This window comes from Buteo buteo, chromosome 21 (assembly GCF_964188355.1).
Source record: "Buteo buteo chromosome 21, bButBut1.hap1.1, whole genome shotgun sequence".
Taxonomy (NCBI): domain Eukaryota; kingdom Metazoa; phylum Chordata; class Aves; order Accipitriformes; family Accipitridae; genus Buteo; species Buteo buteo.
Window position 1 is genome coordinate 7510885 of NC_134191.1, and position 22303 is coordinate 7533187.

General features: G+C 45.3%; 2 protein-coding genes across 4 annotated transcripts in view; one reads left to right on the forward strand and one right to left on the reverse strand.

The window, feature by feature from the left end:
* LRIG1 (leucine rich repeats and immunoglobulin like domains 1) overlaps positions 1-6932 on the forward strand; it is a 95552-nt gene extending 88620 nt beyond the window's left edge. The window contains 5 exon segments of the mRNA XM_075052972.1: positions 155-574; positions 1888-2010; positions 2600-2764; positions 3904-4212; positions 4402-6932. Coding sequence (XP_074909073.1) covers positions 155-574; positions 1888-2010; positions 2600-2764; positions 3904-4212; positions 4402-4634 — 1250 coding nt within the window. The 3' untranslated portion in view covers positions 4635-6932.
* A 173-nt stretch (positions 6933-7105) lies between these two features.
* Positions 7106-22303, reverse strand: part of SLC25A26 (solute carrier family 25 member 26) — a 91738-nt gene continuing 76540 nt past the window's right edge. Inside the window, exons 8-11 of one of the 3 annotated variants that reach the window (XM_075052973.1) lie at positions 16753-16817; positions 15199-15272; positions 13670-13744; positions 7106-10290 (exon numbers count right to left, since the gene is read on the reverse strand). In XM_075052973.1, the coding sequence (XP_074909074.1) occupies positions 10194-10290; positions 13670-13744; positions 15199-15272; positions 16753-16817 (311 nt within the window). In that variant the 3' untranslated portion in view covers positions 7106-10193. Of the gene's footprint in view, positions 10291-13655; positions 13745-15198; positions 15273-16752; positions 16818-22303 lie in introns of all 3 variants that reach the window. The other 2 variants (XM_075052975.1, XM_075052974.1) reach the window with 2 other exon arrangements.

Below are 22303 nucleotides of genomic sequence, written 5' to 3' on the forward strand. Positions count from 1 at the left end.
AGGCCTTGGTTAGATCTGCTGTGGTTTGCAGCTGCCATGCTCCTAGGCACATGGCTGCGTAGTGCATTGCTGTGTATTTGTCTGCAAGAACATCAGTTATGTTCAATACTGTTAAATCTGTCCCCAAGAATTAATTTCTGTGTGTATTCTGCAGAGACACCATCTTTGATTCATCCACTGGAAGACCACGTAGTGTCCGTAGGAGAGACTGTGGCTCTTCAGTGCAAAGCCACAGGGAGCCCAGCTCCCCGCATTACCTGGCTGAAAGGTGACCAGCCCCTGATCGTGACAGAAAGGCATCACTTCACCTCTGGCAACCAGCTGCTGATAGTTAGGAATGTTGTCTTGGAGGATGCTGGGAAATATACCTGTGAAATGTCCAACACCGTGGGGACAGAGCGGGCACACAGCCACGTGAGCATCTTACAGTCTCTCGGCTGTAGGAAGGACCGTACCACTGTGGGGATCATCACCATCGCCGTGGTGTGTAGTATCGTGCTGACGTCTCTTGTCTGGGTCTGCATCATCTACCAGACCAGGAAGAAGAGTGAAGAATACAGCGTCACCAACACAGGTAGCTCTAGTCTCCTGCTAAGGCTTGCTTCCTCTAACCTTTTGTGCTGTCAGACTTCCCACTGAGGCTGAATCGGCACATCAGGTAGCCACACAATCACACTGGAAAAGCAGTTGGCTTATCTTAGTGGTTCTCTTGGCTCACAAAGCTGGAACCAGCTTTCACTTCCTGTTGAAGCATGTTCAGAGCTGCGTTTCTCCCCTTGGCTTGCTCTTCAGAAAGGACTTTTCCACTTGGCAGTACTTTCTGCCACTGCTTTGCTACTTTGATTTTCCATGACCATAAATGATAATGCTTGAGACAGTCTGGATTATGTCTGTGATGCTGGAAACCTGTCTTACTTCTTGGGAATCTATATTTTCATATTCAAAACTTGAAAAATTAGAAGCTGGAATCTCTTTTGCCGTGTTGCCTGTAAGAGCTGTTGTAGCCCTGCTGATGAGGGGTATCCCTCACTTTTGGGGGGAAGAAGTAGGGTTTATTGCATCCCCCTGACATTCAAAGGGGATATTTTGGTGCTGAAGTAAGTGTTGCAGTGAGAATAAACTCTCCTGCCCTTATCGTTATGCAGCCTCTGAATGGAAGTATGGAAGAACCAGCCTGACTTCCCTGCCTTGCTGGGCTTTGCAGCCTTCCTATATTATACTTAGCTTTAGATATAGTACGACATAGGATTTTAAAGACAGGGGCTAGGCAGGAGGTCTTGGAATACCATATGACCAGTCTGATGTGGCAGCGGGATATTTCCCCCCCCCCCCCTTTTTTTTCAGTCCTGAAAATCTAGGACTTCATGCCTAGCATAACTGAGTTTCACTTGGTTTTGTGTGACAAGGGAAACTGAAATTGCTGATATAAAATGGAGAAACCCAAGGATAGCTAAGGGGTTTAGACCTACTTGCCTGCTTAAGTGAGTCAAAGACCCTCTTTTCCAGAAGTCTTTTACTTGTGACTTTGGGAGACAGAGGACTTGAGTCAAATGAGGTACTCTGAATTTCAGGGGAAAAGGAGCGATTTACTTGTTCTGAAGAGACAGTTCCACCTCCATCTACCTTGTACTGACCATGCCAAATGCAAACACTCAAAATGGCTTTATCAGCATTGTATCTCACTGCTTTAAGATTTGAAAAATCAGGAGTGGGGCCTCCCAGGGGAATGGAGTATTTAGGCTGTTCAGTTTCCATTGCATTTACAGAAAATGCCAGTTACAGATCTGGTTGCAAATCCCTCTTGAAAATGAGATTTTACATGCCTTTGAAAACAGAAGCCTTTATATCTTACTAGGAACTGACATTTCTCTGCTCCCATTGCTCTAGATGAGACTATTGTGCCTCCTGACGTGCCAAGCTACTTGTCTTCACAAGGGACTCTTTCTGACCGGCAGGAAGCAGTCATCAGAGTAGATAACCAACAGCCTAACGGGCACATAGACAGCAATGGTGAGAACTGGTTTAATTATTTTTTCTGCAGTGCTGTATCTAAACTTGATATGAGGAGCTAGAAGTCACAGTACAAAGTACTTCTGTGCTTGTTACGAGTTATCTGAAAGATCTTCATAATGTAATTCTCTCGCTACAGCATTTATGCAGAACAAGGATCTGTCTTTCACTTCACAAAGCTATCCTCTCCCAGTAATAACAGTGTTCCTACAAGCAGACTGCTTCAGAAACTGCTCAGTCAGGCCCTAAGGACTGTATTTTTGCTAATTTTGGATTAGTTTTTTGGCACCAGAGTTACCCATAGTTAAGCTCTACTAGAAAATACATTAGCATTGCCTGTCCCTGCCTCCAGGCTTAGAAATTAAATGTTGGGATTTTACAGTATTTGAACACAGCACGTTAGGAAGGGAAGGCTAAGCGTTTTGAACGAAGATTCTCCTGAGATTGTACAGCATTTATTCTGTTAACCATTAGCTTAAAATTATCTATTATCTCCATTGCTATTTTTTCTCCCTTTTGCAGCTTATACAGTAGAAATAAGACTAACAAGTCATTTAACTAAGAGCAGATGGTTGTAATCTTTAGCCAGATGGTTCGTTTGTTACAGGTATGTGTCAGACTGATGCTGGAAGGTGTCCAGATGTTGAAGCTCCCACTGTAGGTTGTAGACAGCCAAAGCTGTGTATCAGCTATAATAAAGACACTTGGAAAACTGAAGACATGGCTGATGGAATGCTTGTTCCAGATAAGACAGGTACAAAACCCATTAATCTGGAAAGGTATTTTGTGTTTGTACAGATCAGAAAGCCCTCCAAGTCAGACGGCATTAAGACAAGAAATTGTTACCTTCAGAAAAAAAAAGCTCAGAATGATTCTCAGGTGTGAGCACAGTAAATTTACTTTCTCCTGCTTCCTTTGATCCTCTATCAAGCTTGGATAGTTTGAATTTGAGGAACCGTCAGAAAGAGGCAGACTAAAGCTCACGATAGCCATTCCTTGCAGCTGGTTGATCAGTATTTTCATTTGAGCTATTTCTAAAATGTGAGAGCACTTTCAGACTGAAGGTGTTAAAATTTTCCATGCTATTTAAAGGGGCTGTCAACTTCAAAGCTGAGCTTTTTTTTTTTTTTAAAAAAATTTCAAAATTTAAAGGTTATTTTGGGCACTACACCTGCCTCTGCTCTTTGCCAATTTCTTGGGTGTTATACTCATACTTTTCTATTTTTAGGATGGGTTTTCTGTTCTTATGCTGTATTGTAACATCCACAGAAAAACAGCCAGTGAAACAAATTTTCTCTCCAGGAGAAACTGTAAAGTTTAATAACGGAAAGTTGTCGAGTGCACTAAGGAAATTAACTTTCAACATTTAGAAACTCCTTCCTGCTTGCTTCTTTGAATTCCGCTCATCTGTTATTACCACTAACCGTAATAACGTATCGTGAGATAACAATATGTGTTGACGGTGATCCCTGTGAAGCAGCAGCACAAAAATAAGAAAGGTAACTTGGTATTTTAAAGCAGGTACAGGAAAGTTTCACTTTCTATTTCTACCCTGACTAGAAAGTCTGGAAAAGAAAATAAATGCACAGTTCATTAAAAAAACAAACAAGTAAGTCACAACTTCTTTGGAGTAAGAAAAACCCAAGCAACTAAACCTATTAATTGGAACTACCTTTAGTGACAGCTACAGAGCTCTGAAAAATGCAGGTGTTTACTAGCCCTGTATAAAACAAGGAAATGTCCGTATCACTTTGTGAGAGAGATTCCCACACTGCTGAGGCCAGACGACCTAAACAGAGCTGCCTTTTCTTTCCACAAGTTGCGTGCTTCAGTGCTGACACCTTCCAGCTGGTTAATCTTCGTTTGTTGCTGTTTTCCTTTCCTCCTTTCAAGGCTATGGCCTGCCAGTTGTATGCACGGACTGCAGTGGCAGCACGGACAGCATGAACGTCCATGTTTACCCCAAGGAGTCGGAGTACTACTCTGAGAGCCTTAAGACTATGGATAATACCTACCCAAACGCACTGAGCAGCAAGGAACGAAATAGGAAGAGGGGTGCAGGCACCAGCCTTCTTCATCCTCAGCCGTGCAACGGGATTGCCAGCGGCAAGAGGATGGAAACAGACGGGACCCTCTACCCCAGCAACCACGACAGAATAAGACCTGTGAGCACGACCAGCCCGCTGCTTGCAGACAAACATGGTACGTGTTTCTCTGGGGATGTCTTTTTCTCCCCTGCTGCAATAGATACCGCCTGAGTTGTATCAGAGCCCGGTTTTCTCCCATCAGCTTTTTTAACTGGCTCAAGGGCATGAATGATAGTGGCAGGGCTGGTTTTATGAGAAGTTGCTGGCATCAACTAACCACGCTGGTTCTTTGGTTTTTTTGCAGGCTCTTCACAAGCAGTAGCAAAGCCTTCAGAGCTTAACAACCTTAATCTGGTGAGAGCTTCACCAGCAGGAGGGTCCTTAAAGCAACTGAACGTGCTTCCTGAAATTTCCCCAACACTACTGGATTTGCAGAGCGAAGCAGGAGTGAAACAGGCTCTCCTGTCCAACGGCTACGCGCCCAAGCCGTGCGACTCCGTTCATGAGTTGAAGCCACCGAACACATCGCTGGACTGAGAGGACAGACTGCCATGTGCAAATTAACAAACGTGCTAATTTTTTTTATTTTATTTTTTTTGCACAGAGTATATAGGCTACTTACTTCTACCTCAAATCTTGAACTGATGACCTGTCAAAGGCAAACAACTGAGGTATGAGAAACAAGCTTGTATGGGGAACAAACTCCTGTTCGAGCGTCATCTGTTTGTACATAGTTTAAAACTTCCCTGAGAAGTATGAAGCGTTCAAAAGTTGACTTGCATATGAAGCACATAAATGCAAGGGATTATTGTGTAAAGAGAAAAGTATTTGATACAGTTGTACATAAGAGTTTTCATATATAAATATATATATATAAAAATATATATATATCTTTTACAGAGGCTATTTTAATCTTTAGTGCATGGAAAACTGAGTGAAATTTTACAGTTTTGGCAATATTGTTTTCAGTATCAGGTTGCTGTTAAACTTTGTGAGAGAAATAATTCTGGTGCCTTAAATGCATAAGCAGAACTTCAAAAAGCCAGACTGTTCCAAAGGGATTGTCCTCTTTTCAATGGAAGTTCCTTTAAATCAAGTATCAATTGGGTTACTTAGCACAAATTTCCTTCCCCTTTGAAATTTATTGCACTTGACACATTTAAACAGAGATCTTCAACTGTTTCAAATGAAGTTTATAGGGAAAAAAACACATGCAGTGAGGAATTACATAGCAACCTGATTTTTTCCTGTTGGTGGAAGAACTTAAATTCCATTACTTCTCAAAACTGCATAAAAATTAGTATTTGAACTGTGAGATACGTTAGTGGACCACACAAGAGGCACTGAAAAATTCAGCAACAGTGCAGAGTCCTAAACCAACCAGACAAAAAGGCTGTCATGATTAGTGAGCAGTCATTACCAAAGTAAATAACTCACGCAGTAAACTGTGGGGTGGTCTCATATATTGCACCGTTGAAAACCATCGCAGCAGAAGGTGTTATCTGCCCATATATGCTGTTACAGCACTGATCACCTACAGAGCTAATTGCAGAGATTTCCCCTCCCAAATGGTTGCAGCTTTACCTGTATAAGGTGCATATAATGATATAGAGCATGGCCCTGTTCAGAAGGAATAACCTGTGCCAGTATAGTGCGTTTTCACACCCAAAAAATACATCTGTTCTGGAGGGGGCGGATTTGAAACCATAGAGCTGTTTTGACAACAAATCTAAGATCACACTCCTAAGATGACAGCTGTACCGTTAATTCATCTGATACTTTTTTTTTTTCCTTTTCTTGCAACACAATATTACGCTTTCTTCTTGAACACCATTACCCCCATCTGCAGCCAGACTCTTTACATGACAATACCCACTTCAAATGAATTATGCTTCTTTGTGTAGCAATTCTAGGCTATTCAGAAATACATTCATTTAGAAGGGAAACTGTCTATTTATTGTTGGAAGTACTCTGTTAAATGGAAATGTCCCAAGTATTTTTTTATGTGGTCTTTTAAGTTCATCCATGAATTGGGGAAAAAGAAATACCCACATTGGTCAAGCAGATCTTTGTCACTTCTAACTTCACTATGATGCTTTTTATTTATAGAAAGGCTGCTTTCTGTTGGTGTTGGTACCTGTGGATGGAGGACTCCCTTCCAGTTACTTGTAATTTGAGTTCTGCTAACGTAAGGTTGCTAACTCTGGTGATGACTACTTTGGGAGAAGGTTTATTAGGGGGGTTTGTTACTTTTTTTTTCCTTAGGAGCAACTCAAATGCCACTTCCACTGAAGCCGAGTCTGGTGGAAATCCGCCTTTGCTAGTGCTTGTGGCTCAAAGCAAGCATCAGAGATAAGGGCAGAAACATTTAATTCTCCGTTCAGATCCATCGCTTCGGGATCTGCCGGAGTGCTACTGTGCCTGTGGGGTTTCAGTAAGCAGTTACGTGCTGCGCTGCATCAGGACAAAGGTGCCCGTTCGTTTTATCACAGGCTGGTCCTGTCCAGCCTTCCCTTGAGGAGCCACCGCCTCCCATAAGGGAGGGACCGCTCGCTGCCGCCCAGCAGCGGATGGCGCGTTTCGCTGTCGACGAGCCAGCTGAACCTGACCTTGATGAAGCAAGGCATAATTCAGCCAGGTACCTGTCTGTATCAGTTCCTGACTGTTGACACGTTTGCACTTTGAGACAGGTGGCTAATTATGTTGAGTGCCAAGTTTACTCAAAGCAAAGGAAATGGATGTTAGAGAATTATAAACCGAGCGTAATTTTCCTTTTACTGAAAGGAAAAGTATGCTTCGGAACCGACTCGCAAGGTGAAAACAGTGGAACCGGGGACAGGGGGAAGATGGGAATGAATTAATTGACTCATTTTACTGGCGGAAATGTCATCACCATTGCAGGATACAAAGCATATTTGCCACATTAACATTGGAAAATAATGTTTCTGAATAAAGTTAACTGCCTAATGTTATGACTTCCACTAAATATGTGAATTTGCTGCTTCTAAGAGGCAATGTGAAAGAGGAAGTATTACTTTTGTGTACAAAGTTATTTATTTATTAGAAAATTTGGTACAATGTTGTACATTGAAAAACATGTAAGATATTGAAGTGTCTAACAAATGGCATTGAAGTGTCTTTAATAAAGGTTCATTTATAATATTACAGCTGTTTTGTTGAGAGTGAGCTTTTGGGAGTTTCAGTTGAAAATTAAATAAAATTCTAACCCATTGCTATACTCTTTTCTGTCTTTCTCTGACAAAAAAGCAGACTAATTGCCGAAATACCTGCTCGTGAAATTAGACTCATGACTTCAACCTGCTATCCTGTAAATCAGCAGGAGACTCTGGCAGTCTGACTTGCGGATGGGGTGGAATTTGGGGGCTGTATCGAAAGATGGAATAAAGAACTCGTAAGAAATACATTTCTAATATATCAGCTTGCTTAAGTATCTGGCAAGTACCCTTATCTTGGCACTGAAAACAGACCAGATGGGGTGTGTGCTTGTGTGTGTAAGTATGTAAGAAAAATGGGGCCAGGATAGCACCAGACTCAGCTGCAGTTGTGAACACCTCTGGCTTTCTCAAATCCAAACCCCACCCTGTATGGAAATTCCAGAGGCAGCTTTGGAGATAAGCTTGAATTCTTGTTTTAACTGAAAATCTCGATTCAGTTTCTGTATATTTAAAAAAATAAAAAAAAGTATTTCCTCCTCCAAATTATAACTTTGGGTATAAAGCAGAGTTTCTGAGACTACTCTGCTAAGTCCCTTAACACATGTAGGAGTTAAATTTTTTTAAAATGGAAAAGAAAGAGCCTTTAAGAGGCTGGTGCCTGGTCTGAGATTCAAGTTTTGTTATTCCATTATCCCAGTAATGGGCTAAAATTAATTTTTTTCAAGTTTTGGTAAACTTGAAATAAAACATTGCTAAAACTCAAGGCAAACAAGCAGTATGGGAAAAACAAACACATTTTTTTAGGTCTTCCCACGCCCATAGTCCCAAAACTAACAGTGTCATTTTCAGCCAGATTAGACAAATCGGTGTGTGTAGAACAGCTCTGGCCACCAGCCGAGAGTCTCACTTGCCTGGTGCCATTCCCGGGTGACCTTGTCCTTCCTGCGGCGGTCTGGGGTGCGGAGCCAATCCATCAGCACACGGGAAGGGGAAGCAGTTGGGGTCCGTCTCTCCCTCACCACTACGTCAGCTAAAACAATTTGGCTACTTGTTTGGGGTTTCAGTTTTTTAAATAAAAAGCAGTGATGAAAAAAACTGATTATGCAAATATTAAGTAAAAACAACAGCAATCCAGCATTTGGACCCAAAGACTGAGGCATGATTATTTTCAGCTCAAGTAATTAAATGCACCAACTGCAGTGCTAACCCTCTCATCGTGTTTAAAGAGCTTTAATAGAAAATATAAGTTAGTGTTTAAGACGGAGCAATAAATCTCGCCCCCCACCCCCAAACCCCTAAAATTGGTTCAGCTATATATAAACTTCATAAAAGAGACAACCTTAAAAGTGGCAGGAAGCACTGCTACACCGTGCCATGAAAACTGGTAGAATTAACCAGCCAATAGGGGACTTGGCTGAAATTCCCCATTTTAATTCAAGATTATTTTTAAGAATTATGTCCTTTGTTCTGTAAGTTTTACTTGTTTGCCAATTACTTTCTAAGTTTTTTTGGCCTCAAAAAAGTCTTATTACTGTGTCATGGGATGACAGGGTAATAAAACATCCAGCCTTAGTAAGTAAGCCTGGCCCATGTTTGTGCCTGTGCTCAGGCTTCACACGTGCCCTCCCCATTGCACTACCCTGGTTTGGCATTTGTTCTCCGTCACCTACACCTGTACATCTTCCTAATGAGGAGAACCACCTCAGCGTGAAATCACAGCACCCCAGTGGAGCACGTCGTCACAGGTAACGACGTCAGTTAACCGGGAAGCGTCGCGATGACCTGCAAGGAGCGCGCACGGACCGGCAAGCGCACACAAGGCGGTGCCGACGGCTTGAAGCCGACGGTCTCGCCGCCGCGACGGCTGCACAAGCCGGGCTCTGCTGCCCCTCTGGAGCCTGACCGCGGGGGGCTCGCGGTGCATCGAGGCGGCCAGCACCCACCTCCTCGCCCCTCGGCCTCCGAGCATCGCGGCTGAGCCGAATCATTTCAATAAGGCCTTTTCACCGAGCTCGCCCCTGCACCGTTTTGGCCGCTATAGCTTCTAAAGTGAAAGCAACAGCAGAGGTTTGCTCTGCCTGCCAGCGGCCCCCTGAGAGCCCTCAGGATCCATCCATACACCAGCAGGAGAACTTGCACATCTCCCTGCCCTGCCTTCAGCATTTCCAGCCTCCTACTCCTTCAGCTGCTGAGGGAGGAAGACCAAAAGGCAGCAGAGCTGCATGTCTTTGCAGAAGCGCAGCTGTAAAATAATACAAGCCCATGCTTTTACTGGAGAAATGTGAGTCTAATTAATAAAGCTGCACTGGCTACCACACAGGAATGCTTGCTGAGCACCTGTAGGTATAAACAGGAATATAAACTTCCACAAATACAGCTCAAATCAGAAACAAATGGATTATTGTCTTTTACAAAGAGCTCTCCCAACCTGGAATACTTTCAGTGCTGTTGGAGGCCAGCAGGCTGTAACTCTATCGGCCCCTTGCCCGACCAGTAAAACCCTCCCCGCGTTATGAGGCAGGTGCCACTGAATTATGAAAACTTGCTTTATTTCAGCCTCCCCGCTCAGCCCACGATCTGGAGGTTTGCAAAACATTTCCCCTGCAGGAGTTCTAATAACGCCTTTCTCAGCAACCGTAATTAGCTGTTTACCCCCCCCCCCCCCAAACATTACTTTTTTGGCACAGCTCTCACAATGACCTCACTCACTTTCCATGCAGGAAAATTTCATGTTTGGGAAATTGGATTATTGGAGGATTTACTTTTCTTTAACAGCAAAGGCAGCTCTCAGCCTGCTGAACAGCTGCTGCGGCACGGCGAAGGGGCGATGAGGAAGGCTGCGTTCGCGGGCGGACTCCTCCTCCAACTCGGCGGCTTCTCCAGCTCTTCGGCGGCCACCGGCAGGACCGGCCGGGCTGGGTCAGAGCAGCAGCTGGCGAGTCTTCTCGTATGTCCCCAGGAAGATGAAGCCTCCCAGGCTGATGGCTGCCATCCGTGGGACAACACCTGCAAACAAGCTGAAGGCAAAGGAAAGGCGGTTTCAGAGGATGAGTGGTGAGCAGATGCCGCATGGCTGGCTGCAGGGGCTTCGGAAAACAAAGCCAAGAAAAACTCTCTCTTGCCGTTTTCTTAAATCCCACCTCACTGCTCACTGAAGGAACCTGTCTGGACTTCCCTACCAGAGTACTCCCAAGCCTTGTGATTTTAACCCCTCTCCACACTCCTCATGTGCAGAAGCAAAGGTGCAGGAAGCTATGGGCCACGTTGTGGGAAGAGGAGCTCAGACACATCCCCACGAAGGGCTGCAGGCAGATGGGAAGCGTCCCATCCTCTGCCACCCCCATCCAGCCTCGGCAGAGGGACCCCCTCTCTCTGCCAGGAGCTCTCGCACCCCAGAGACAGCCCTGCTGACCGCAGCAGCTCATTCCCAGTGACATAAAACAAGGGCCAGCAGGGAGGGAGCAGGAACGGCTGCGCGTTCAGCCGCCACAATTTTTAGGTGCCCGATCCTAACAGTTCTTGGAAGTTAACAGGAAACTTGTGCAAAGCCGATTGCTCCACGCATCTAAGCTCATAGTTGGTTTAACAATTCCAGGATAGGCCAGTGTATCCTCCTGGAGGATTACAGGCTTCCTTCGTTGCAAGCAAGGATTAAACATTAGGCTCGAATCAGTTTGGCATCCCCCCACTGATCTATCTCCTGCTCGGCAGGATCCCTTCGCAGCACAATCTGAGCACCGTGGGGACGCTGCTGTCCTCGGCTTTTTCCAAACGCTGCATGGTCCCTGCTAGGAGCGTGTCCACAGCGGGACAAGGTGTAATTCCCGGTGAGACCTGGCTGCGCAGGAGATGCATGCGACCCCAGGGCTGCTCAGGAGCTCTCTACTCCCTGCCGGTGCCCAGCTACTCACGCTGCGCTGGGGAAACCTCTGGCTGCAATAACTCTGGTTTTCGTTGTAATGAGCTTTGCTAAGGAGCCTGGAGCACACAGGCAGATGGAAACATTTTATGGCTTTACTAGACAGCAATTGGGTCTATTACCATAATGACAGCTTTAAAACAGAGTAATTTGTACAAGGCATGTATGGACAGAGTGCTGATAGGGTAAATCCTATGGTGCAGCATCTCTCGAGAAACACACACCATCCTTCTCCTGCCGAATTAGGCAGCCCTCATTACAGAAGCAGTGGCAGGCATTCATTTATAGAACAGCCCACTCGAGACACAGCTATTACACAAACAGGGGCAGATAAGTGAGTTACCCAGAAGCTGCATCCCTGGCAACCTCTATTACTAACCATCACTTCCAAGAATCCTGGCCCTGCTCCCCCCAGTTTCCCTTTCCCACCTGCCATCCGTGGCCTCTCCAATCCACGCTTCCTCCATGGACTCCTTTCTACAGCAGGAGCAGAGCTGAGCAGCTCCAGGGCTGCCCCAAATCCAAAGAGCTGAGCTCTGCTGCAGGCCTGATCCAAACTGCTCCCCCCACACCTACCCTCATCACCAGATGAGATAAATTGTGGTTTTCTTCTGCTGGTCCCATCAGAAACCCCTCTGGTGGGCACAGGTGTGCTGCCTATTAGTATTTGCTATCTGTTCGCACAGATTTCACCTGGCACCCTGCCACTCCTCTCTCCTTGCCTGGGTTTTCCCTTTTGCTTAAGCAACTTTCCCAGTTACTGGTCGGATCCAGCACCGAGGGCTGGAGGGCTTCACCCTCACCTTCTCATCACCGACAGCTGCAATCGATGCACAGCGTGTCAGTGACCGGCAAAAATCAAATGCAGGCTTTCTGGTACAGACATATCGTGCTCTCCCCAGCCATGCGAGGAATGGCTCAGCAGGAGTCACAAATCCAGGAATCACGTTTAAATCCCAGGGCAAGGCCTGGCACCTGCAGGTGTTAAACCCACACCGCGTGCCCTCCCCAGCCGTGGGCATGCCCTCTGGGGTGCAGGTCTTCGCTTCAGGGTTCCCAGCCCAGCAGTCCACCTAGTCCCATGGTTCCAGCAGCAGAGGTGAAGTTTTTGGGCGACTCCTTGGCAACCCAAAGCAAATTCTTTCTCAACAGAGACTAACCGGGACCCCTGATATTACCCTTTGGAAAAGGCACCGCAGGACCTGGACACAGCACAGAGGGGCCAGCGCTGAAAAAGGCACCGTGTGCTCGGCCATAAAACCTCTGTATTACACTCTGGACCAAAGAGGTGGCCACGCCAAGAAAAAACAACGCTTTTATTCTGACTACAGCTTTGCACTGAGCTCACTCGTGCGGGCAGCTTGTGTTTCACAAAGCAGCACTCCCTGGGCGCGGGGGCTGCTTTCACCACTCGCATCGGCGAGATCCAGCTCCAGAGAGTGGTGTGGTCAGTGCCTGCCATGCCATGTCCACCCCGATCGGGAAGCTCATCCGAGGGACGGGATACCTGCTGCAAACCACCAGCTCTGTCCCCAGCTACATATGAGCTGGGACAAGGTATCTCAACCAGATTTATCAGCCAAATAACCCTTGTCTTTCTCACCAATGAGCTATGAAGCTTCAGCCGGGCTTTCAACCACCACCACCTCCTTGCGTGAAAAGCAGTCAGACAAGATGTAAACCTGCTTTCATCCATCTGCCCTGCTGGCAAGAGCAAAGAGGCGCACGGATCCGCTCACCCCATCCCTACCCTACCTCCCGCTGCAGGCCTGGCTCTCCCCGGACAGAAAGGGATGTGAAATTTCTTGGCGTGAAGCAAAGGGATTTACTAGGTGCAGACCGGGAAGCTCAGCCCTGCGCTCTGGTTTTAATAAGGTGGCAATAAGCAACGCGTCTTTCTGCCCTCAGAATTCCTCCTCTTCAAGTATGAGATTTATTAGAGGAGCCATAAATCATTTCATGTTGCAACTGGCCAAAAAAGCCCGACATTTTTATTGTTTTTGATTAATAGATTTATAATTGGCAGCAGGCATGGCAGCCTCTGCGTTTATTTTTCCCAAGACTTTCTTCCTTTTCCTTGCAGCTGACGCAGCTTGGCCTCCTTTACATGTTACTTTTTCTCCAGATTGCTTATTGTTTTGATTTCAACTGAATTGTGTTCCTTTTGGTCCTAGTCCATGGGTACTATCTTTAGGCAGAGTTTAATTCTGGGTTGTTTAGAAAAGGGCACTGCTGAAACACCCTGAAAAGAACACAAACATACATTTTTATTTTCTGCTGTTGGCTGGGGAAAGGGGGAGGTTTCCCCAGCCAAATCCATGCCTCTTCACACCCTTCAAAGCTCAACTGCCATCAGCAGCAGACGTGGCCTCACTTCTCCCAGTCCCTTTCAAAACATGCCCTAGAGTCCACCACACCATGCAGGACCCAAAATCATCATCCACCGCCACATCGCCTCGTCACCTCAAAGACCAAACCTGAGACAACCCATCTCTGAGCACTGCCGGGGGGCACAGCTGGACGTCTTCCTGGAATCGGTGTTCAGGAACTTCCTGCAATTTGTTTTGAATTATTTCCCACATGTGTAGAAAGAGGATTGAACTTTTATTAGTTGAGCGAGCAGAGATCAGATGTTAAGAGAAAACCGTCTCCCGCAAAGCTACTATGTGCATGCTGCTTCGAGCAACAGTTTACAAATGTTAAAACAGCACCCTGAAAGTATCGGCCACATCAAGCGGATTAAAAACCTATGAGAAATTACAGTGAAAAGCCCAAAGTAAAGCTTCCAAAAAAACCCCCCCTTTCTCTTCCAGGCCAAGGGCAGGTGGGACACGAGCCCTACCGAAGGAAGCACAACCTGAACCTTACGGACTGGAGAAGTTAAGACATATATTCACTATGAGTGGGCAATAACTGGTATGAGTCACACACTCAAACAGAGCAAGGTAGCATAAATAAAGCAGGTGTCTGTAAAAATTAGTAAGAATTTATAAGCTCGTGACACCTCAAAATGTTCTACAAACGCTAGCAGAGGATTTTTTGTCCACAACACTGCTCCATGGTCAGAAGAGCAATACTCTGTCTCAGGACTGGGAAAAGTGAGGCAGTAAAGAGACTGGATCGACATCACCCCAGACTTCCGCAGCTGGTCAGAAGAAAAGCCCAGAATATTTCTACGCTCCAGCCACAGCAGGAGAGCCACCAGAGAGCTGCTCTGCAGCTGCTCAGACTTATTCTTTGCACTCAAGCCTGTCTCAGAAAACTTGCATTTTTGCAATGACTGCCTCACTGGAGAAATCCAAGCGGGCATGTGCTCAAGCCCAGACCTGACAGGGGGCTCAAAGCACAAGTCAGGGAGCACACAGGTCCCTTCCTTCTGCTTCAGCTTGTCCCTACTGCCGGCACCACACTGGCATCACCTGCTCCCATCACACTTCCCAGTAATAACAGTGAATATAAAGGAACAGAGGAGACCTGGTGTTTTCAAATTGGTAGGAAATTGCCAGGAGGAAAAGACATTCCATAAGGGACATGTGGCTCCTATGCTGGCCTTCCCTGACATCTCAGGAGGGGTGATTCACACACCTCAAGATGAAACTGTGGTACTCGCTGCCACAAGATGCGTATGCCTGAAGTTTAAATGGATACAAAACACAAATGCACACATTCATGCAGAAACGTCCATCACAGGTTATTGAACACAAAGCCACCCTCGCCTCCGAAGCCTGGAACTAAGCTTAGAGATTCTACCAGGGATATACTCCGAATAATGTCTGGTTTCCATGCTCTTCCCTGGACATTGCTCCCAGCTAGCGCTAAGGCGAGGACACCAGATGCCCCTGGAGGGACTTGTTCTTAGCTACCTGACAGCTGCTCCCTGGCCACGTGTAGAGCAATTAAAAGCCTCTTCTGTATGACAGTATTTAAATATAAGCAGACCAGCCTGTCCTCTCCCGCCCCCTGACACACACAGAGATACGACATCTGAGATATAGCATGTCCTTACCCCGACAGGCCTTGTGTCCTCCAGATGCCACCGAGGGCGGTCAGAACATTTCCACTAGCGTTGCTGGAACCAGCCTGCAGCACAGAAAGAGAAAGACTGTAAACCATTGGCAGAGACGTTTAGTTATTTCCTGAGCTCCCTGTCCCTAGTTAGTGCTACATTACAGGAATTGCAGACATCCTAATGACCTCCTTACTCCCAACACAGGCAAAAGCTCCTTGTCTCCAGGAATGAGGCAAAGGGCAGAAAGGGAAACCGAGGCACAGATGAACACAATGATCACTCCAAGGTCACAGAGCTGGTTAGTTTAGAACTGGGTATCCAGTCCCTTCTGCACTACACTCAGTTCCGCGTCCAGCAGCTGACACTGGAGTAAGACGTTAATAAAAAGACACTCTGAATGCACCAACAAGGGGCTTTGCTGCTCACTGCAAGAGGACAGCAGCCTTGAGATTTACTTAAAAAAAACCCAACATGAGTAGTGTACTGCATGTGAAAATTGCATTGAGTGCAAAACAGAGGACAAAGAGCAGGACTACAGACAATTACCTTACATGGGTGATCTAGTTAGTGTGAGATTACTAATATAAAGATGCTGCTTGAATGGTCTCAGAACACCTCAAAGCACCATCATTCCCTCACCAGTGCTGACCTGGTTGCTCAGGCCAGCAGCAGATACAAATGAAACCCAGTTCTTACCATTTTATCACCCACACTATCCAAAGGCAAAGAGCTGCAGCAGGTACAACACCCAACAATGAGACACACACAACATAGCTAAATGGTGAGCACAGATGTGTGTGACTCGACTGGGAAGGTGCATGTCATCAACAATAAACACCCCCGTACTGAGGGACATGAGCAATAGGGTAAAAACCACCCACAGAAACTCCAGGATGCCTGACCTTCACCAACACAACAGCTCTTTGCAGGGCAGGGAAAGGCTTCAGGAATATCCACCTGCTGAGGTCTTGTTAGCTATGTGGCTGCTTAGCTCTGCGTCAATGAGATGATGATGGGAACACTAGACTTACTAGCAATTTAACTACTTACTAAACTTACCAATCTGACAAGCAATCTTTCTTCTGCCCTGGTTGGCAGATGTAAGCCATCACAATCTCTATGGCTTAAAATTTTAGGACAGAAAATCCAGTGCCAAGCCCTCCTCAGAAAAAAACCACACACACACACAATCTCAAGCTCATCAAAACAAAAGAGGAATAAATCCCTGACGAGCAGTTTAACTTTGGGTGTCTGACTCTGCAAGGATATTCTCCTAAAGACACTGCATGAGACTCTGGAAGTCTAGCACAAGCACAAGCCCTTCTCAGAGAGCTCCTTTGGGAAAGGACCAGAAGAGCAATGCAAGGAAATGAACGCAACAATTTCATTAGTTCTGCATGCAGTACCTCTTCACATCTAATCCTGCCTTCGAGGACAGCAGCAGAAATCATAATTAATAGGTGCTGGATTTCATTCTGTAATGACCATACAGAAACTCTGGAACTACCCAAGCCATTCACCTGTGTGTCTGCTGGCCTCCTTCGCTCTTACCTTTGCCAACATAATTCTTGTCTTCGCTACATCGAGAGGTGTGGTGACTGCAGCTGCAAATCCACCTGAGTGAATTAAAATACCAAACACAAGTGAGACATTGTTGGGTGAGTATGAATGCCACACTGCCTATAACTCCCATGGCTGTGATCAACACTGCTCCATTATTAATGCCTACAGCGTGTTTCCTCACGTCAGAGTCCAGGTACGTCTGTCGAAGGTCTGTACACAGAGTGTTTTATTCCTGTGTTGACTTAAGGAAACAGCTCTCTACTAGTTAACTGTAAATCCAAACATGCCCATTGAGATCACTGTCCTTTTGTTTTGGATTCTGTGCATATATGAACATACGAAGGTCGTAAGGATAACGGATTCCACTTCCAACATCTACAGACAGGTCTGAAAGGAAGAACCTGCTTGCTCATTTGCAGAGATGGGAAAATAAGCCAGTCACACTGTGTTCTGCCTTGAGAATTGAAGTCTGACCATTCAGACGCTAGAAAGACAGAAAGAGAAGAAAGATGCCCTGCATCTGAAACGCACATGCTTCAGGGGCAAAGCTATCCACAAGGTACAGACAGACTGCATCTGGACTTCAACTGTTAGACCTGAGACTGTTTCAAGGAAAAAAAGACAAGCCAGCGTTTGGGACGGACCTCATCTCCAACGAATGAAATCAGCTCCATTTTGGATAATAACAATATGAAGCTGCCCAAGGGTCTTTGGAAATTGTCAGAAGTCTGCTGCCGCAAGTGCCATCTTACCCCCACAGGCATTTTTATTTTCTCTAATCACTCTCAAACTTCACCCTTGGAGCTCATTACTTTCACTTGGAGCAGCCAGCTCAGCTGGGACTTTCCTCCTGAAAGCCAGAAATCTTCAGCTTATCCATCTGCATGTCTCACCCAAACATGCGTGTATGTCTGTCTCCATATTCCAACCCCGTGGCTGCAGCCTGGCCTCTTGTGCTACCTAGGGACCAGCTTTGCTGCTTTTTCTCCCAGGATCTTATTCTCTTTGCCTTATTTCCCCATCCTAAAATTAACTCCAATCTCTCTCTCCCTCCTCTGTTCACAATATTTCAAGCAAGTAATCCATGCTGAGGAAGAGCCAAAGTGAAGGAAACTTTTAAATAGAAGCAGCTCAGCAGTAAGTGAAGGAAGAAAGGGGGGAAGAAAAGAGAGAAGGACTTGTTCTGAAATCTCTCCTCCTTCTTCCTCCTGTTTTTTTCAGTGGAGCTTGTATAAATCCTGTATCTGCTACAGCAGGGAACAAAAGTGACTCCAAAGACTGAAGCCTACACAGTACCCAGGGAATAAGCTAAAAATAATCTATTTTCTGTTCCAAGTTTTATGGAATGTAGAAGAATTGATCTCTCTTCTTGGGATGGGAGAGGGGAAAAGCATTTCTTCTAAAATCTGTAAAGTAATGAAAAAATCCGCCCTCCCCGCTGGCTTCTGTTTTTACCTGCATCTCTCTCTCAACCACCTTAGCTTTAACCTGTTAAAACCCTGCTTTATGTTGGAAAGGAGGTTGGGCCAGCTGGCACCCTACGTTGACTTCTTACAGTTAATTAAGGAATGTCCCATGACAGTTCAGGAGATGCAGTAAGGCACATGTGCAGTCCCCTGGATCTCAAACAAGAATAGCAGGCAAGCCAAGTTAGCAAGCAGCCCAAAACACCTGGTTTAGGAGCAGCTTCTGCTCACATAAGGTTGGCCCATCCAGTTCACTCTGCTGGAAGCTTTCTAGCAGTGATACCTCACTGAAAAGCAGAAAAATGGGTTGTATTCAAGAAGCCAAAGCAGAAACTATGAGCAAGTTAAACTAAATTCCAGCCCATTCTTGGACTTTCTTTAAGGTCAAAAATCTTTTAATTGTGAGCCAGTTTTTGAGTAAGTGACCCAAAGGCTTTGAGAGAATGGTCTGGATAGAAACTTTGGTACTCATGTCAGCAATGTATTTTTAGAACAGTAAAAATAATCTCCATGGAAAATAGTGGCTTTACAAGTCTGGATGTAGAAGCCCTTCCTTTGCCCACAGACAAAGATAAAATTAAATAGTGAACCACATGGCTGTCAGGCCTGTATCAAGCAAAAAATCTCAATGCATCACTCAGCTATAGAGCTGACGGTAACACTTTAGTCAGACTAACTTATTTCCCTTATCAGATCCCGGTAATTTTTTTATGCATTTGTTCCTAACAGTTTTGTATTGGCAGAAGCTTCAACCTTGGCTGATAGAGTGATTAGGACAAACACAATTTATCCTGATAGATGTTCCCAAACTCTTATCTGAAAGGTTTAATCGAAGCTGATTGGTTTTCATTTTTTTCCCCAGCTAACATCTGGATCTTTCAGACTCGTTATTAACATTTCAGCGTTTCTTTTTCCATCACTGGGAAGTATTTGGTACAGATTTACCAATCAATTTAGAATGACAACAGCAACAATAAAATGCTTCATAAGCACAACAAGCAGCAGGATAGTGGCTAAAATAAATGCAAGTTTGTATATGCTTGACGAAAACATGAGATTAAAGTTAGCATTTGTTGGGAACTACATTTTATTGAAGGCAGTGAGTCTGACAAAATGAATTTCTTCCAGCCTTAACCCTAAACATCCAAGGCAATTTTAGAGTGACCTCTTCGATATTAGGACACAGGCACACAAGAATAGACTACAGCGCTAGCAAGGTACTGCTCAGTTCTACCTACTACTCTAGCTGGGTAAAGGAACTTAACACATGACTGTTTCCAGATTAATACAACTGATAGAAACTAATACAGCCAGAGTCTACCCACTCAAAGTAGGAGGCTGTGCACCACATTGTTTAAGACACAGTAAGGCCCAACAGATCTTTAAATCACTCCTTTAGTCTATTCCTGCTGTCACTGAATTCTCCAAGAGCTGCCACATAAGGCTGGAGCCTGCTCAACTCGTCAGCAAGCAGGAAAAGCAGGTATCAAAGTATCAGGTGGGCAAGAAAGGCCCAGACACATCCAGACTTACACTCTTAACCACTACAGCTTCTCTGCAGAGGCGACAGTGGAAAAGGCACCTTTGCAGGCAGTCTGCACCCAGACAAACAGACTCACCAACTCACCCCCGGAAAAGACTCCTTTCTCCCTTGCCCTAGAAGGATCTGGCGATGACTTGGGCTCAGCAAGTAGGCATCAAGATGGATTTTCACATGGGAGAAGGCTCTTGGCTTGTTAATACTTCTAGCAGAGTGACCAACTCCTCTATTGGGAAAATAAAACTTCACGGAGTAGCAGAAAATTCATCACCTGTCTCCTGAAAAGTTACAATGGACACTGTATATTCATATGTCAGCTAAGCAGCTAAACTTTACCAAGCTCAGGGTGTTAAACAGAAAATCCCTCTGCTACCCACACTTTCCCAGTGACCTGTACTTGATGGAAGCGCTAGTGACAGACACCTGCAGAGAATGATTTACCTTTATTTGGCAATAAGAATAAAAAGTCTTGAAGACTTAAGACATTCCCCTAGGTTCCTGCTGGCATTTCCTACCCTTTTTAGCTGTCATATGCAAATAAAAACTGAGAAGCATCAGAACGGAGCGAAATACTTCACCTGAGAACTATACATAACCCTACGTCCTTGCAGTAAGGTAGCTGCCTGCAGAATTTTCTGCTGCTGCTGCTATGCGAAAACGTTTCATGGGTTCTTTGACACAGTCCTCAGATAAGAACCTATGAAGGGAGGAAGACAAGTTCTTCTTCAGTCTCCGTATCTTGTTTTTCCGTACCACTTTAATTACTTCCCACCCTTTCTAAAGGGTCCAGGGAACCCTTCTGGCTGTCACAGGGGCTCCTCCTGATTCAGCGTTTCTGTCATCTGGCCAGACCCCTGGCACTCTCTTCCGCAACACCAGCCCAGTTTGGTAGGTCAAGCTCATTTTGAGAGATAGGAACTTGTGCTTGACTAATAGCCTTTTTTTGAATTAGCCCACCTTGGGAAAAGGAAAAAAATCCAGGTTGAGCTGTATTATTGCCTGTCTTCATTACTATTTTCTGTACTGACATCTGAAGGTTACCCAGGACTGGTTCAGGATTGAATCCCAAATCTGGGTTGAAAAACTGAGTCGCACAGGTCCAACACTAAACCTCACGGCATCCTCTTACACTGACTGATTTCCAAGTTCACAAATGGGTCTTTTTCAGAACTCTTCAATCAATTGGTTCTTATTGAACTTTTATTTTATTGATACTATGTTAAATTTTTTAAGAGAAATTTTATTCTCATCCTTTATCACTGTGGGAACACCACCTGTCAATGGTAGAGCAAAGTGACCCAAGAACCTGTTCGGATTTCAGCAGAAATACCAAGAGGCAAAGCACTGCTCCTCCAGCAATTTAACCAATTCAGGGTTAGAAGCCTGGTCCTGCAGGGAAATCTTGAGAACTACTCAAAAATTCATTCAGAGCTATAGAGTTAAGGAGGCTTTTAGACACAGTGTGTAATCTTGTCAAAGCCGATTAGATCAAAACAAAAGTGATGGGAAGTCTTCCCTGTTAATGTGCAAAAAGCTCTTGTTAGCGCTTTATTATTCACTGGACTTGCACCTCCATTCTTGGTGACTTTGTCACCACAGAGCATTAATTATTAATATTAAGCCACACTTTTTTTACAGTAGGGAGAAAGAAGGCGTCTTTAACACAGGCAATTTTCAATCCCATTAAATGGGCACTCAGGTTCTTTGACAAGCTGAAGATCACCTCGCTGCTCCAGGGCAGTACTTTGCTTTCCCAACAGCTAATACCCGATGGCAGGATTTCTTTGCCACCAGCCCACTTCCATGGAGTACACACAAAATCCACCCAGGAGCTTTTCTGGGACAGCCTGCCCTGGTACGGTGCAGGCTGGGGTGGAGTGGTCCAGCCAGCCAGCCTAAGCCCAGAGAAGACTCAAGTATGGAGTACAACCACAATCATGCCCGGCCTGCCCACAGCACGGGGACATGCATCGCTCCTCTGCCTCCAGCCTGCCAAAGCCCGTGCCCAAATCTGCACTAGTGTCCAAACAGCTCAGACACAAGGCAAGGTTTGGTTCAAATGCATCCTCGGGCTTAAAATATCATGTAGGTCTACCCTTGGGTTCCTCCCCACCGACTGCTCAGATAGCACCTTCTCTCCCTCCCCAATTGCTCCAAACATCTCCTCTAGATAAGACACCAGAGATGATGATAAGGCTGGACAAGGCCTCCAGGGATTAAATTATTAACAGATGAGACAGAGAAGATTCCAAATCTCTTATGCTCATGCCTATTATGTTTCTATAAAAAGCCCACAGATCACACACATACATCTTACACATGCGCTCAACAAGGAAGAGTCGGGCCCCTTACAGCACTTTGGCTGAAATCACTGCCATTTCACAGGCACTGGGGATGGAATTCAATATATTGTTGCTCTTTGTTCTGTCTTCGCCAAATAATCAATTACAATTTAGCTAGGAACTAACCAATGCACACAGACACATACACACACATATATGTGTGTGTGCCATAAAGGGAAGCCAAACAGGAC